The sequence below is a fragment of the Misgurnus anguillicaudatus genome, chromosome 21 (genome assembly GCF_027580225.2).
Source record: "Misgurnus anguillicaudatus chromosome 21, ASM2758022v2, whole genome shotgun sequence".
In the NCBI taxonomy this organism is placed as follows: Eukaryota; Metazoa; Chordata; class Actinopteri; order Cypriniformes; family Cobitidae; genus Misgurnus; species Misgurnus anguillicaudatus.
This window is the reverse complement of record NC_073357.2, coordinates 50,378,342-50,391,492: the sequence shown is the minus strand read 5'-3', so window position 1 is coordinate 50,391,492 and position 13,151 is coordinate 50,378,342. Positions and strand designations below refer to the sequence as shown.

Genomic DNA, 13,151 nt, shown 5'->3' with positions numbered 1-13,151 from the left:
TACTCGAGTGTCTCATGCACAAAGCACACAGGATACTGTAGGACTACGCTATATAACCACAGAAATGATCTCTGCCAAAAATGTGTACTGTACCAGTGCAACCTCATGCATCATTACTGTTTTTCTTTTGCATTGACATTGGACTCAGTTCTTGAATTGTGTGCCTCTGGATGAGCATTGGCAATAAAGTCATATTATTATAATTTGTCTCTAGAAAAGATATTATGAAAACTGCTGTATGATTACATTCATCTGTAACCTGGATTTGCAAAACAGCATGCAGAAACATTTAGGTTTAGGTCAATGGCTTTCGATTGGTTTTGCTTCAGCACCTTTTGTACTGTAGATTTATATTGGACATTAAAGTGGTAACGTAGCATGATACCAAAATTATATATTGTACAAAAGTAAACAAAAACTCCTTAAAATAAATGATGATATTTATTAATATTACCATAAAGTGCAGCGACCCAACATTATGTGTAGAATAACGGAGTATATGGTTTCAATTTTAATGGCGTCACAAGCCAATAATTTACTGCAGAAAGGACATTGTGTTTGGCACAGACTGTTTATTCATGTTGCCAGTGAACTTGTATTTAATGGAGACTAGGCCAGATTTTAGTTTACCTTGTGTAAATTTGCTTTAATTGTGTTATCAAACTTGTTTATGTTAGCATCTGTCTATACTCTAAAAAATGCTGGGTTATTTTCAACCCAGCATTGCGTCAAAAAGGAATGAACAAATCCAGTTGGGTTATATTAACCTTATTTGACCCAATAATGGGTTAAAACAACCCATCTTTTGGGGTCAGCATACACACTCTAAAATGGCTGGGTTATTTTTGTCCCATAATGGGTAAATAGTGGACAGAACACTTGCTGGGTTAAAAATTTACCCAATGCTGGGTTATTATACCCCAAGGTTGCATAACAACAACCCAACATTGGGTAATTTTTAACCCAGCACGTGTTCTGTCCAATATTTCTCCATTATGGGTCAAAAATAACCCAGCCATTTTTAGAGTGCACTGTAAAAATAATAAATAATCCGTAAAAATATTTGTAAAATTCCGACAACTGGGGTGCCGTAAAAATACAGTAAAATAACAGGCACAATAAATTACCGAAATTTTCCGTAATAGAAAAATACATTTTTTTCTGTAATTTCACATTAGGTTAAATTACAATCCAATGGCTGGGTTTGTCGCTTTTTAATCCAACACTGGGCTGAAAATATCCCAGCATTTTTTAGAGCGTAGTTTACTAATTTGTTACATATAAATAAACTAGTTAGTTAAATGCTAAAGCCTAAATGATACTGTTATTAGAAGAAAAAAGGAAGTTTGCCATTTATTTATTTTGGCTCTTAACAAAGATTTCCTTCCTTAGCATTACTAAGCCTTCACTATATGCATACAGTGCCTTGGCTAATTTACATTTGTCATTCAGCGTCCATGCCATTAAGAGCATTTAACTAATGTTTTCTTGTCTGGCTCAGGTCCACCAGGAAAAAGAGGAAGAAGAGGACGCAACGGAGACCCTGGTGAGTTTGTTTTTTGACTCTGTATGTGCGGTTTGACACTGATTGTCTCGATCAATGGCCAGCCAATTAAAAAACTGTTAAATCCTGAAAATGATTTGTGGCCCTGAGTCTATGACATGGTTAATAAATGTTCCCCCAAACCACAATTTCCAAGTGCTTGGAAGCGGATTTCGGTACGAATGCATGCCAACATCGGATTCTGTGTCCACTGACTGACATTCCAAAGGGTTTGGTTTATTACATTAGCGATTACCAGCAGTTCCGTTTTAACTGGACCTCCAGTTAGAGGTGCCGATTCAGGCCAGCCATACAAATCTTGTTCAAATGGGCCAGAAAAACGGTTTTCTGGAACGCACGTGTAGTTAGAGACCCAAAACATGCAGTGTGAAATAGCTCCTGGATCACATTAATGGGGAAAACAAAGAGCATTTTATATCCAAATTATAATTTTATCCAGCGGTGTTCTAAAGTATAGCTCCCCTCCCTTCATAAAGGTAAACTTACATAAAAAAAGTCAATTTGAATGACTTCATATAAAAGTGCATTCCTTATTACAGGAAATATGGGCAGTAACTGGAAAGAAAAGCAGAGAACTGGAATCTATTTGAATTTTTTTCACTTAATTGTAGAGTATTTGTGTTCAGTGTTCCTGGAGTTAATAATAATTCATTAAATATTCAGGAATACAATTGGAAAGTGTACTATGGCCCTGTCCCAAATGGCACACTCCGAACTCATGGACCTCCTCAGAGTACACACTTTGATGACATCTTGTAGTGCAGACCTTAGGGACCCTTGATGTGAGTCCAAGAAGGAGCACAGGAGTCATATTTTGGGACAGATTCGAGCGTCACGCCGGAAATAGGACAAGAAGTTGCCCATCAGTGTGAACTCCAACCTTCCGTCGTCTGATTGGTCTGATTGCTTTTTCGCTAGGACTTCTGGGTTGGTAAAGTGCACGAAGCCTGCTACAGTGCGGGCTTCGCCGAAGACCACATCAAGAGTGTAAAGGGGGCGCTGATGAGCACAAAAATGACAGATGGGACATCCTACGGACTCGTCGACTACAGTAAGAAAGCACGCGCAATTTAAGGCAACAAGACCGAAAGTCCACATGGAGTGCGCCATTTGGGACAGGGGCTATATATTGGCAAAAATAACTAGTTACCCACTCTTGGGTCAAAAAGGGACAAACCCAGACGTTGGGTTAAAATAACAGAACATTTTAAGAATTGACCCAACAATCGGTTAAAACAACCCAGCATTTTAAGAGTGTAAACGGCCATGACACCTTGGCGTGTTTCAGCCTAAAACAATAAATAACAAAATGTGTAATGATTGCTAATGCCACTGCCATTGTACAGACAAAAAGGCATTGCTTCAATTTTCCGGAAAAAGTGTAGTGCCGAGCCGGTAGCTGGACTCACATGAGCCAATACCTTGCCTAACCTTGTCTCTGACCACACACACACACACCTCCATATGGGATGTGGTCCAGAGTAAAGCCAAAACAAATTAAATTCTTAGAAAAAGACCCAGAGACGGCTGGAGTTTTCCTTATTTCACAAAGTGTGCCAATGATCCAACTAAACTGATATGTTACAGACTCGCCCTCATGAAAAATTATTGGGATGTTTAAAATTGGTCAAAGCCATAAAGAATGCAGTAGTCGATTTGCATATTAAATTTGGAGAGCTGGTCGATTAGTCAACCACCGTGACCCATCTCTAGTATCTCTAGAGTATATTCTTTCAAAAGTATTTTAGTGTTTGTTTATGCTCCAGTAAGAGATTTTTCTGTTTGAAAATCCGTGTCTGGGTAAGTAAGGCTCATGGCAGTCCCATCATTGAATGAATTCTGTGTCTGTGCTTCTCATCAATCAACAGTTGTACAAACAGCAGAAAAGCTTCGCTATTTTGAGGGAAACCTTTAAATTGTACTGCAGAAGCTGAGCAAATGGATTCTGAGTCGCATTTATGTTTGTCTGGCCAGAGGGTTTCCAAGTTGAGAAGCTCAGATCTTTAGGTGAGACCGATTACCTCATCAGGGCAGGCTAAATGGGACATCCTTTCATCTGGTAATATAGGGACCACAACATCCAGCTGGTTGAAAGAGTACACTTCATGAGAGCATAAGTTAGGCACAGTAAATGAGATTTTGACAAGGAAGTGACTGTTGCTGGACTGGGATGCTGAGAGAAGACTTACCGTAGGCGGGGCTCGTGGTTGAGGAAGGCACCGGAAAGCTGCTGAGTCAGTCTTCTGCGGTCGTCTGTACCCAAGCAGAACTGGTGGTCAGTGTTTGGATGTACAAGGCTTTTCCTCACCCATTCATGGACAGTTACACACCTCGCTTGTGTAGAACTGAAGCATCCGTTTGGATTCTTTTTAAAAGTAACCGAAGTAGTAATAAAAAAGTTTGGTGAAAGAAAAGAAAGGATAACAAGGCCTTTTAAATATTAGCTGCAGGAGAGCTTTCACCTTCATCAGGAGGTCTGGAAAGAAAAGCAAAATAAAAACAAATTTTCCTATCACTATTCTCCAAACAGAAGAAAAAGGCAAATGCATTATAAACTATTTGATAAAAAAGTCACAAGACTTGTGTTGCAGATTGATTTGTGACCAAAATAATTGAGAAAAGGACACAAAAAACTAACAAGAACTTTCAAACAGCACACACAGCCCCAGTGGCCCTGAAATCCTAGATCTCAAACATGTGAGTGCCCCCTTCGCATTGTTGGCCAACAGTTTGTAAAGAGATATTCTGTCAGCATGCCAGTTTGAATGCCACGGGTATAAAAATAAGCTGCGATTGTGTGCGAATGTTGTAATGTGATGCTTGTCTGTTTGTGCCATTGAAATGAGAGTATCCGGAAGAAAAGCTATTTGGCTTGTACAGTATTTATGCCTCTGTGGGGGTCTTGTACATCAATGAGGGGGCTTATTTAAGACAGTGATGGTTGGAGCTGTCGGGTGTTTAACTCCATCATAATGGTGCGAATGATCTCACCTGTAACAAATTATGACTCCTTTTCTCTCTTTTCTGTTTTTATCCCCAGGACCTCCTGTAAGTACCATGCCAACAATCTGAGTGCAGTTTGCATGACTAATTCAACATCATTTCAGGTACAGTGTCTTGTTTACGATCCAGACGGAGAACGTCTCCTCAGTTTTAAAAGGAGATGACATAACGTAGGTCTTACATCTGTTTTTCTTTAAACTTTGTTATTTTTCTGCGTTCACTACTGTTATTATTATCAGATGCCTTTGGACCTGCAACAGTACTGTAGGTTTTATTCAATATTTTGTTTAATCTGGTAACTCCGGTGTAGTGTCTTGGCTTTGGTGGTTGCCATAAAAAACTCCCACATTCCCAGTGTAATCTTATGGTATGATTATTTATTTTTTACCCATGGTGCTCACTAAATGAGGAGAACGTTATTGCCATCCGAATAGGTCCGCGAATGCCCATAACGCCCTGTGAAAGTTATAAGGCCTTTTGAGGTTCCCAGACACTGCAAGGAAAAGTCTTACTTCATTATGTGCCGAGTGATCACAGAAACTCTCCACAGTACCTCACACGAAAGGAAAAAGTCTGCTGACCAAACTGATGAAACCCTTGTCCATATTTAAAGGGATAGTTCACCCAAAAATGAAAATTCTGTCATTATTTACTCACCATCAAGTTGTTATAAACCTGTATACATTTCTTTGTTTTGCTAAACACAAACAGGAAACAGGAGCACCATTGACTGTCATAGTAGGAAAGATAAATACTATGAAAGTCAATGGTGCTCAAAAACGGAAAGGTTGCAAACATTGTTCTGCTGAACAAAAAGGAAGATACACTCACCTAAAGGATTTTTAGGAGCACCATACTAATACCGTGTAGGACCCCCTTTCACCTTCAGAACTGCCTTAATTCTACATGGCACTGATTCAACAAGGTGCTGAAAGCATTCTTTAGAAATGTTGGCCCGTATTGATAGGATAGCATCTTGCAGTTGATGGAGATTTGTGGGATGCAGATCCAGGGCACAAAGCTCCCGTTCCACCACATCCCAAAGATGCTCTATTGGGTTGAGATCTGGTGACTGTTGGGGCCATTTTAGTACAGTCAACTCATTGTCATGTTCAAGAAACCAATTTTAAATTATTCGAGCTTTGTGAGATGGTGCATTATCCTGCTGGAAGTAGCCATCAGAGGATGGGTACATGGTGGTCATAAAGGGATGGACATGGTCAGAAACGATGCTCAGGTAAGCTGTGGCATTTAAACGATGCCCAATTGGCACTAAGAGGCCTAAAGTGTGCCAAGAAAACATCCCCCACACCATTACACTACCACCACCAGCCTACACAGTGGTAACAAGGCATGATGGATCCATGTTCTCATTCTTGTTTATGCCAAATTCTGACTTTACCATCTGAATGTCTCAACAGAAATAGAGACTCATGAGACCAGGCAAAATTTTTTCCAATCTTCAACTGTCCAATAGGCTTTATCCCCAGCTGCACTACTTCCTGAACCTCAGCCAGCTCATTGTTTCCTGTCTGCCATTATTGGACAAACTGATTAATCCAGGTGTGCCTGACCTCAGTAGTCACAACAACAATAATCAGACACACCTGGATTAATCAGTTTGTCCAATAATGGCAGACAGGAAACAAGGAGCTGGCTGAAGTTCAGGAAGTAGTGCAACTGGGCATAAAGCCTATTTTGGTGAGCTTGTGCAATTTCATATTTGTAGTGGAGATGAGTGGTACCTGGTGGGGTCTTCTGCTGTTGTAGCCCATCCACCTCAAGGTTGTGCATGTTATGGCTTCACAAATGCTTTGCTGCATACCTCGGTTGTAACAAGTGGTTATTTCAGTCAAAGTTGCTCTTTTATCAACTTGAATCAATCGGCCCATTCTCCTCTGACCTCTAGCATCAACAAGGCATTTTCGCCCTCAGGACTGCCACATACTGGACGTTTTTCCCTTTTCACACCATTCTTTGTAAACCCTAGAAATGGTTGTGCGTGAAAATCCCAGTAACTGAGCAGATTGTGAAATAATTTTTAACACACATAATTTTTATTTTTGGGTGAACTATCCCTTTAAATCTTTTAGGGGGATCTGACAGTCAAAAGTAGTAATGTTACTCCACTGAGGTCCTTACTCTCCTCATTTGTTGTCATTGTTTACCCCTACAGTATGTTGTTTCAAAACCATATGACTCTTGTGAAACACAAAAGTATACAGTATGTTAAAGGCGGGGTGCATGATTTTTACAAAAACACTATAGAAAAAGGAGTCGGGCCGACTACCAAGACACACTTGTAGCCAATCAGCAGTGTCTACTAACAGACATCGTTGCCTGGGTTGCTGGTCTATCAAAAGAAGGTCCAGATTCTATTGGGGAAGGGGCGTGTTTATTTATGTAATTTCAAATATCAACACTGGCTTCCAGAGATCATGCACCTCCCCTTTAAGCAAAAGTTATGGACTAAATGTCACCATTCACATTCATTGTATGAAAAAGAGATGCAATGCATGTGATTGGTAACTGAGTCTGTTAGTTTTATTTACAGTATATTTCATATACAACACCAGTAGCGGCTCGTGACTGCTCATCTGAGGGGCGCTAATTCAAAATAAGTGTTTGGAGTGTCATGTATGTTGTTTGCGTTTTCAAAATATGTGTTTGTTGCGTCATGTGAACCATGTGCATCACGTGTTTTGTCAAAATAAGTGCCTGGTGCACACGCATCAAAACCGTTTATGATAAAAGAGACGCTCACATTCACAAAAGACACTCCCTTAACAGTAAACTCTGATTACACATGAGATTATACGAGTATCTGGCAAACGCAAGTGTCTCTTATCATAAACCCTTAAGAAGCGTCTGCAGCAGGCACTTATTTTGACAAGACACGTGATGCACATATGATCTCTCAAACCACAGAACATATATTTTTAAAAAAGGAACCACACATGATGGGCTACATACATGTTGTGACGAACTTCGCATCGAGTGCCCTCGAAAAATAAGTCACACGATCACTATCTAAACTTTTCTAAAGATATTCCTGTAAATTTTTAGGGAAGAGCTTGAAAAGCATGTCTACAGTATGTCATGCCACTAATTTCATTAAGTAAAAAAACTTTTTAGGCCTTTTAGAGGATCATTAGGCCACATTAACTTAATATTGGCTCTTCTGGGAACTGCAGTGCACACATATGACAGACATTAATTTACATTAGTAAGAAAATATTGAGCGCTGGAGATTATTTAATCATGAATTTTCCAATAAATACCATTAACGTGTTTATGTAATATAAACCCTATTAGCCGAGAAGCAGTAGTGTTAACTTGTCACACTAAATAAATTGTTCCTTGCTTGAAATGGCATGGTTGGAAATGGTTTTAGTACCCACCTAACCACAATGATGTCACGATTGGAATGAAAACATGTATTAACTGTATGGGCCAAACTGGAAATTGCGTATAAAAATTACATGCCAATTATCTGAATTTCAGAGATGTCAAAGGTTTAGAGACTGCTCAAGTATAGTATTATTACTCAATCCTGGACGTTTTATGTGGCACTGAGTTACATTAGTCGCTCTTGGAAACATCTCTACCCTATTATACTTTAGGTTCTGTCTCATTAGCAAACAGAATGGTGTTTTCATTAAGCCTATCACCACTTTGTTCGTCATTTTAGGGCCCATAACATCTCCACCAGTACATGTTGTTATTATCATAATGGTGCTGAAGGTTATATCGAAATTAATGTAACCCCAGATGTTGCTTTTTTGTCCCTCAGGCTGAAATCCATGCAAACCACAATTTTTTTTCCTAACGGGCATTGTTGTCAATTAAGAGTAGCTCACACTACATCTGTCTTCCATTGCTTGGACAAACATTGGTTGAGCCATTGTTACCATGGTCAGGATATTTAAGCAAGCTCTGCAGAGTGTCATTGTCTGCAAAGGTCGAGGATTCAATAGCTCAGTGCATTACATTAGCAGTGCAAAAGGTCACTTATAAAATACTACAATAAAATGTATACAGTACCTTGTAATTCACTGTAAGTCACTTTAAGTACCTGCCAAATACGTAAATATCTGTATATTAAACCATGTTAGGTCAAACTGTTTACATTTATGCATTTTGTAGATGTTTACAGTACATTACAATGTATTTATTTCATCAGTATGTGTGCTTCCTGGGATCAAACCCATGACATTTTAGTGCAAATCCTCTACCAGCTGAGGTACAGGAACTACTTCATATAAAATGACTAACCTCATATTATAATAACTTTAGTTTCCACTTACATTATACACTGCTTGCCTTTTGTACTTTGTGTTTGGCTTTCCAAGTAAACTTTTTACTCGAAATATAAAAAAGGATTGCTGAAAGGTGGAAATGGAAAGGTTTTTCCATTTTTCATTCGTGCCTGACGTTAGGTACTATGTGTCAAGGTGAATAAATTATACAGTGTGCTTGACTGGAGGGAGAAGCACACTGGTGAAATCCAGGAGCTCCACATTTGGTCTCATCTATAATGCAGCGCATCTGTTAATAAAACATTTTCCAGCTGGTCTTTGATCAACCCTCCTCCAGGGGAGTCTCAGTTCAAACATACGCTAACTTGCTGCCAATTAGCATGACAGTAAGACGTGCGAGAGATAAGCACATTCAGTGAAAAAGACACAAGTATGTGCGCGTTGCAAAAAAAATCCTCTTTTTTGTCAACAGTCCATGAAAACGAATGAGCTGATCAAGAGTACACAACAAAGATTTTCTTATTGCAAGCTTTTAAACAAATCTATTTCAAAAGTTTAATGTTTAAAGTTTAAGTCAAAAATGATCCTGGATGTGAAATCCAGGCTAAAGTCTCATAATCTATTTCTGAGAATATAGGAGCATCAGAGTTGGATTTCACTCATTGATTTCACTTTAATTTTGACATGACCTAACTCAGTCAATATTGAAAAATATATAGGTTATATTTATACATTAAAGGCGGGGTTCATGATCTCTGAAAGCCAATGTTGACATTTGAAATCACCTAAACGTTCTTTTAATAGACCCACCCCACACATACAGCACTCAGGCAACAATGTCGGTTAGTAGACACACCTCTTACTGCTGATTGGCTACAAGTGTGTTTTGATACTCGGCCCGACTCCCGTTTCCAAAGCATTTTTTTAGAAATCGCGCACTCCGTCATGTCGAAAAAAATGAATCACAAAATTATTTTAGCTGGGTTTTCACAGACTGGGTCACATGATATATGCATTATATAGACATTTTTATCTAAAGCAACTGACAAAGCACTGATGCGAAATAGATAAGTTCTTCATGAACATCTTTATATGCAAGCATGTGAATGTCCAAAGGTCAGTTAAAGATGTTTTGTGTTGATTTTTAGCGGCATCTAGTGACTGTGAATTGCAACCAACAGCTCAGTCCACAGCTTGCCCCTCCCTTTCGAAACGCATAGTACAAACATGTGGTGATCTGAGACAAACGTGACAAAATGCACTCTATGTCAGGATTCGGAAGAACCCAAGCGCGGACGTGGATTGACAACACAGGACTTTATTAACAAAAATAGTAAAAACAGGAAAACAAAACCCACAACTGGGCAAAAACAAATCTAACAAAACTACACTAAACACTATCACTTAAACAAAACACTAAACATAAACTGGAACACAAGATATACACTTCAAAACTCACTGGTAGCCTCTTTGACAAACAGAGTAACACTGTCGAACCCGCACTGGACGACAAACACAAGGACTCTTAAATAGGGAGAAAATAAATAACATACACCTGGAAAAATCACAAATCACACGCATTTCCCACATAAAACATTGTACTGTCAGAACCCTGCCATGATGACTAGATCTAAATACAAACAAGGATCTGGCAGGATCCTGACACTCTATAGTTTGTCTGTTTACCGCTACTGTAGAAACATGGCGGCGCAAAATGGCGACTTTCCAGCTGTCCCTGGAAATGTCTCCGTTTTACAGCATGTCCTAAACAACCAGCTTTCTTCTGCTTACATAAAAAACCACTTCTTCTTTCGTGCCATTGTTGAGTTTTGAAATTAAACAAAGCTGTCGCATGAAGTGACGCCTGTAACTTAGCGTCTCCCGCTGATTGACGGGTGGGCGGGGTTTTCCGTGGGAAATGCCCATAAAAATAACTAATACGTATAGAAACCCCTGAAACGTCAGCTGGACCCGTAAAAAAAAAACTTTCCGAAACTTGTACGAACCCTGGCGAAGTGCATTCGGCACAGAAATAATCTGTAACACGCCCAACTGCTTTTTTGACACTATGACTACGTTTAGCATGAGGAAACAACTCTTAAACAGTGTTAATAAGTCACAATGCATGAAATACGATTGAACCACCCCTTTAATGACACTTAAAGGCGGAGTCCACGATGTTTGAAAAACGCGTTGGAAAGGAGACGGGCCGACTACCAAAACACACTTATAGCCAATCAAATCAAATCAAATGCCGGGTTGCGTATGTGTGGGGCGGGTCTATCAACAGAAGGTCCAGATTCTATTGGGGTAGGGGCGTGTTTGTTTAGGTGATTTCAAATATCAACATTGGCTTTCATACATCATGGACTCCGCCTTTAATGTCATATCTGTGCATTGTAAAAAGAAAAACAAAAAATTTGAATTTTTGAATTGAATTACAAACCCAACAACAATAAAAAGACGAAAACATTCAAAAATAGGTTTTGTCCCCGTTCTTTAATCTCTAGATAATAAAAAATGAGATTTGAACTATTGAACTATTTTCCAGGTTTTTATTTGAAAAATCTGATCACCTTAAAGGCGGGGTGTATGATCTCTGAAAACCAATGTTGAAATTTAAAAATCACCTCATACATATGCAACCCAGGCAACGATGTCCGTTAGTAGACACGCCCCTTACTGCTGATTGGCTATAAGTGTGCTTTGGTACTCGGCCCGGCGTTTTTTTAAAATCATGCACCCCGTCTTTAATGTATATTACATTGCATTTCTATCAAGAGATCCTTCTAAAAATTACACATTGCACCTTTAAGAGTGCATGTAGGTCTATGGTACCTCTGCCTGTGTTTACTTTATGAATAACTGTACTTTTGTGTTCATATGCTCAGATTCACTATTTTACTGTATGTTTTTTATTATAATTGGACACTATCATTGGATTTTCTTTACTGGAGTAAAATTTCACAGGATAAAACAGACCATCCGGAGCTTTTGTTAGGTTTGCCATCAGAACCACTGAGTAGTGAAGAAAACGTCCCAAAAATAAATAAAAACTGAAACTACTGCTGTTTAAAATTGGAAGCACAGTCGTAGCATCTGTTTGTAGTTGTAGCTGTTCATAACAGTGAAGGTAATTTCTCGCCATTGTTTATGTTGTAGATCCTTTGGGGCAAACATAACTTTTCATTTTTACTTCCTTTATGTACATGACTGAACCTACTGTATAGTGTGCAATGTAAGTGATCTTTGATCAGATTATTGTAAATAATTACTTTGTAATGTGTTACATGTATCAGAGCTGCAATAGATAGAAATCTGTAAATGTTATGGCAATGGATTATCTGCATCAATGGCAAGCCCTTGGCTGTGTTTCTTTAAATAGACTTTCCATGGCTCCTTTGTATGGCCCTGAAATTATCTTTTGTTAACTGAAGAGCCCTTGATGAAACGCTCTGCTGCGTGCAAGCGCTTTCATGTATTTGGGTTGAATTTTCATTCTCCAAGGATGCAGAAAAACACACAGCGGGTTGAGATTTCTGCAACAAAGGCTGTCCAGATCTTCCCAAAATCCAGTGGTGAATGATAAAGCGTTTCTCCATTTGAATTGCTATGAGCAATGTGTCGAGCTGTTTAAGTCGTCGCCCTGCGTATAATTTTGAAGAGCAAGGCCGAGACCCTGGGGTATCAAGAGAGGGCACCGCAAAGTCCATAGCATTCACGTGTGTGGCATTACTGAATTCGCGAAAAACATTCAGCTTCGCCTAAAATCTTTCCTTGTATTTAAGTGGGCCAAGTGCGGAAACAGATGAACGTTTTTCGAAAGGTTTAATATTGGAGTAGCGCTCATAATGAGAGCATTAGCAACAGGCAGTTTCGTTTGATAGGTTTTAATGAGGTTTTTTACAAATCTGTTAAAGCCACTCAATAAATTTGAAGACCACAGGAGTATGGAGCCTGCTGAGTGAGGGCTCCCCGCAGTCAACGGCCCTTCCTGTCAGAAAATGACCGGCTTCATTAGTGCTCGCAGGCCTCTCCCTGGCCACGCCACCACCAGAATTACAAGGTGACCCAGAAAATTAACTTGCCTGGCTGCGTGCCGAATCCTCAAGTGCTTTTATGACCGGTGCAAAACACTTTTTTCTCTCCGTCGACTGATGCACCGACGCATGCATGTAGTTGACATTAAGGCTTTTATGTTGCAAAGTAATTATGATAGGCTGTGGATATAAGAACCAGATGACGTTCCCAATCCAGTTTTCCAGTGTGGTTTTCCTATCCTAGCCTAACCTCCCTTACTGGGATTCAGCCGATGAGCACCAGCC

At 39.4% G+C, this 13,151-nt stretch overlaps 1 protein-coding gene across 1 annotated transcript in view; it reads left to right on the top strand.

Annotated features, from left to right (window-relative positions):
* The window catches only part of LOC129449695 (uncharacterized), a 230,165-nt gene that overhangs the window by 103,576 nt on the left and 113,438 nt on the right, over window positions 1-13,151 (top strand). The window contains exons 3-4 of the mRNA XM_073859333.1: window positions 1,502-1,546; window positions 4,605-4,612. Coding sequence (XP_073715434.1) covers window positions 1,502-1,546; window positions 4,605-4,612 — 53 coding nt within the window. The remainder of the gene's footprint in view (window positions 1-1,501; window positions 1,547-4,604; window positions 4,613-13,151) is intronic.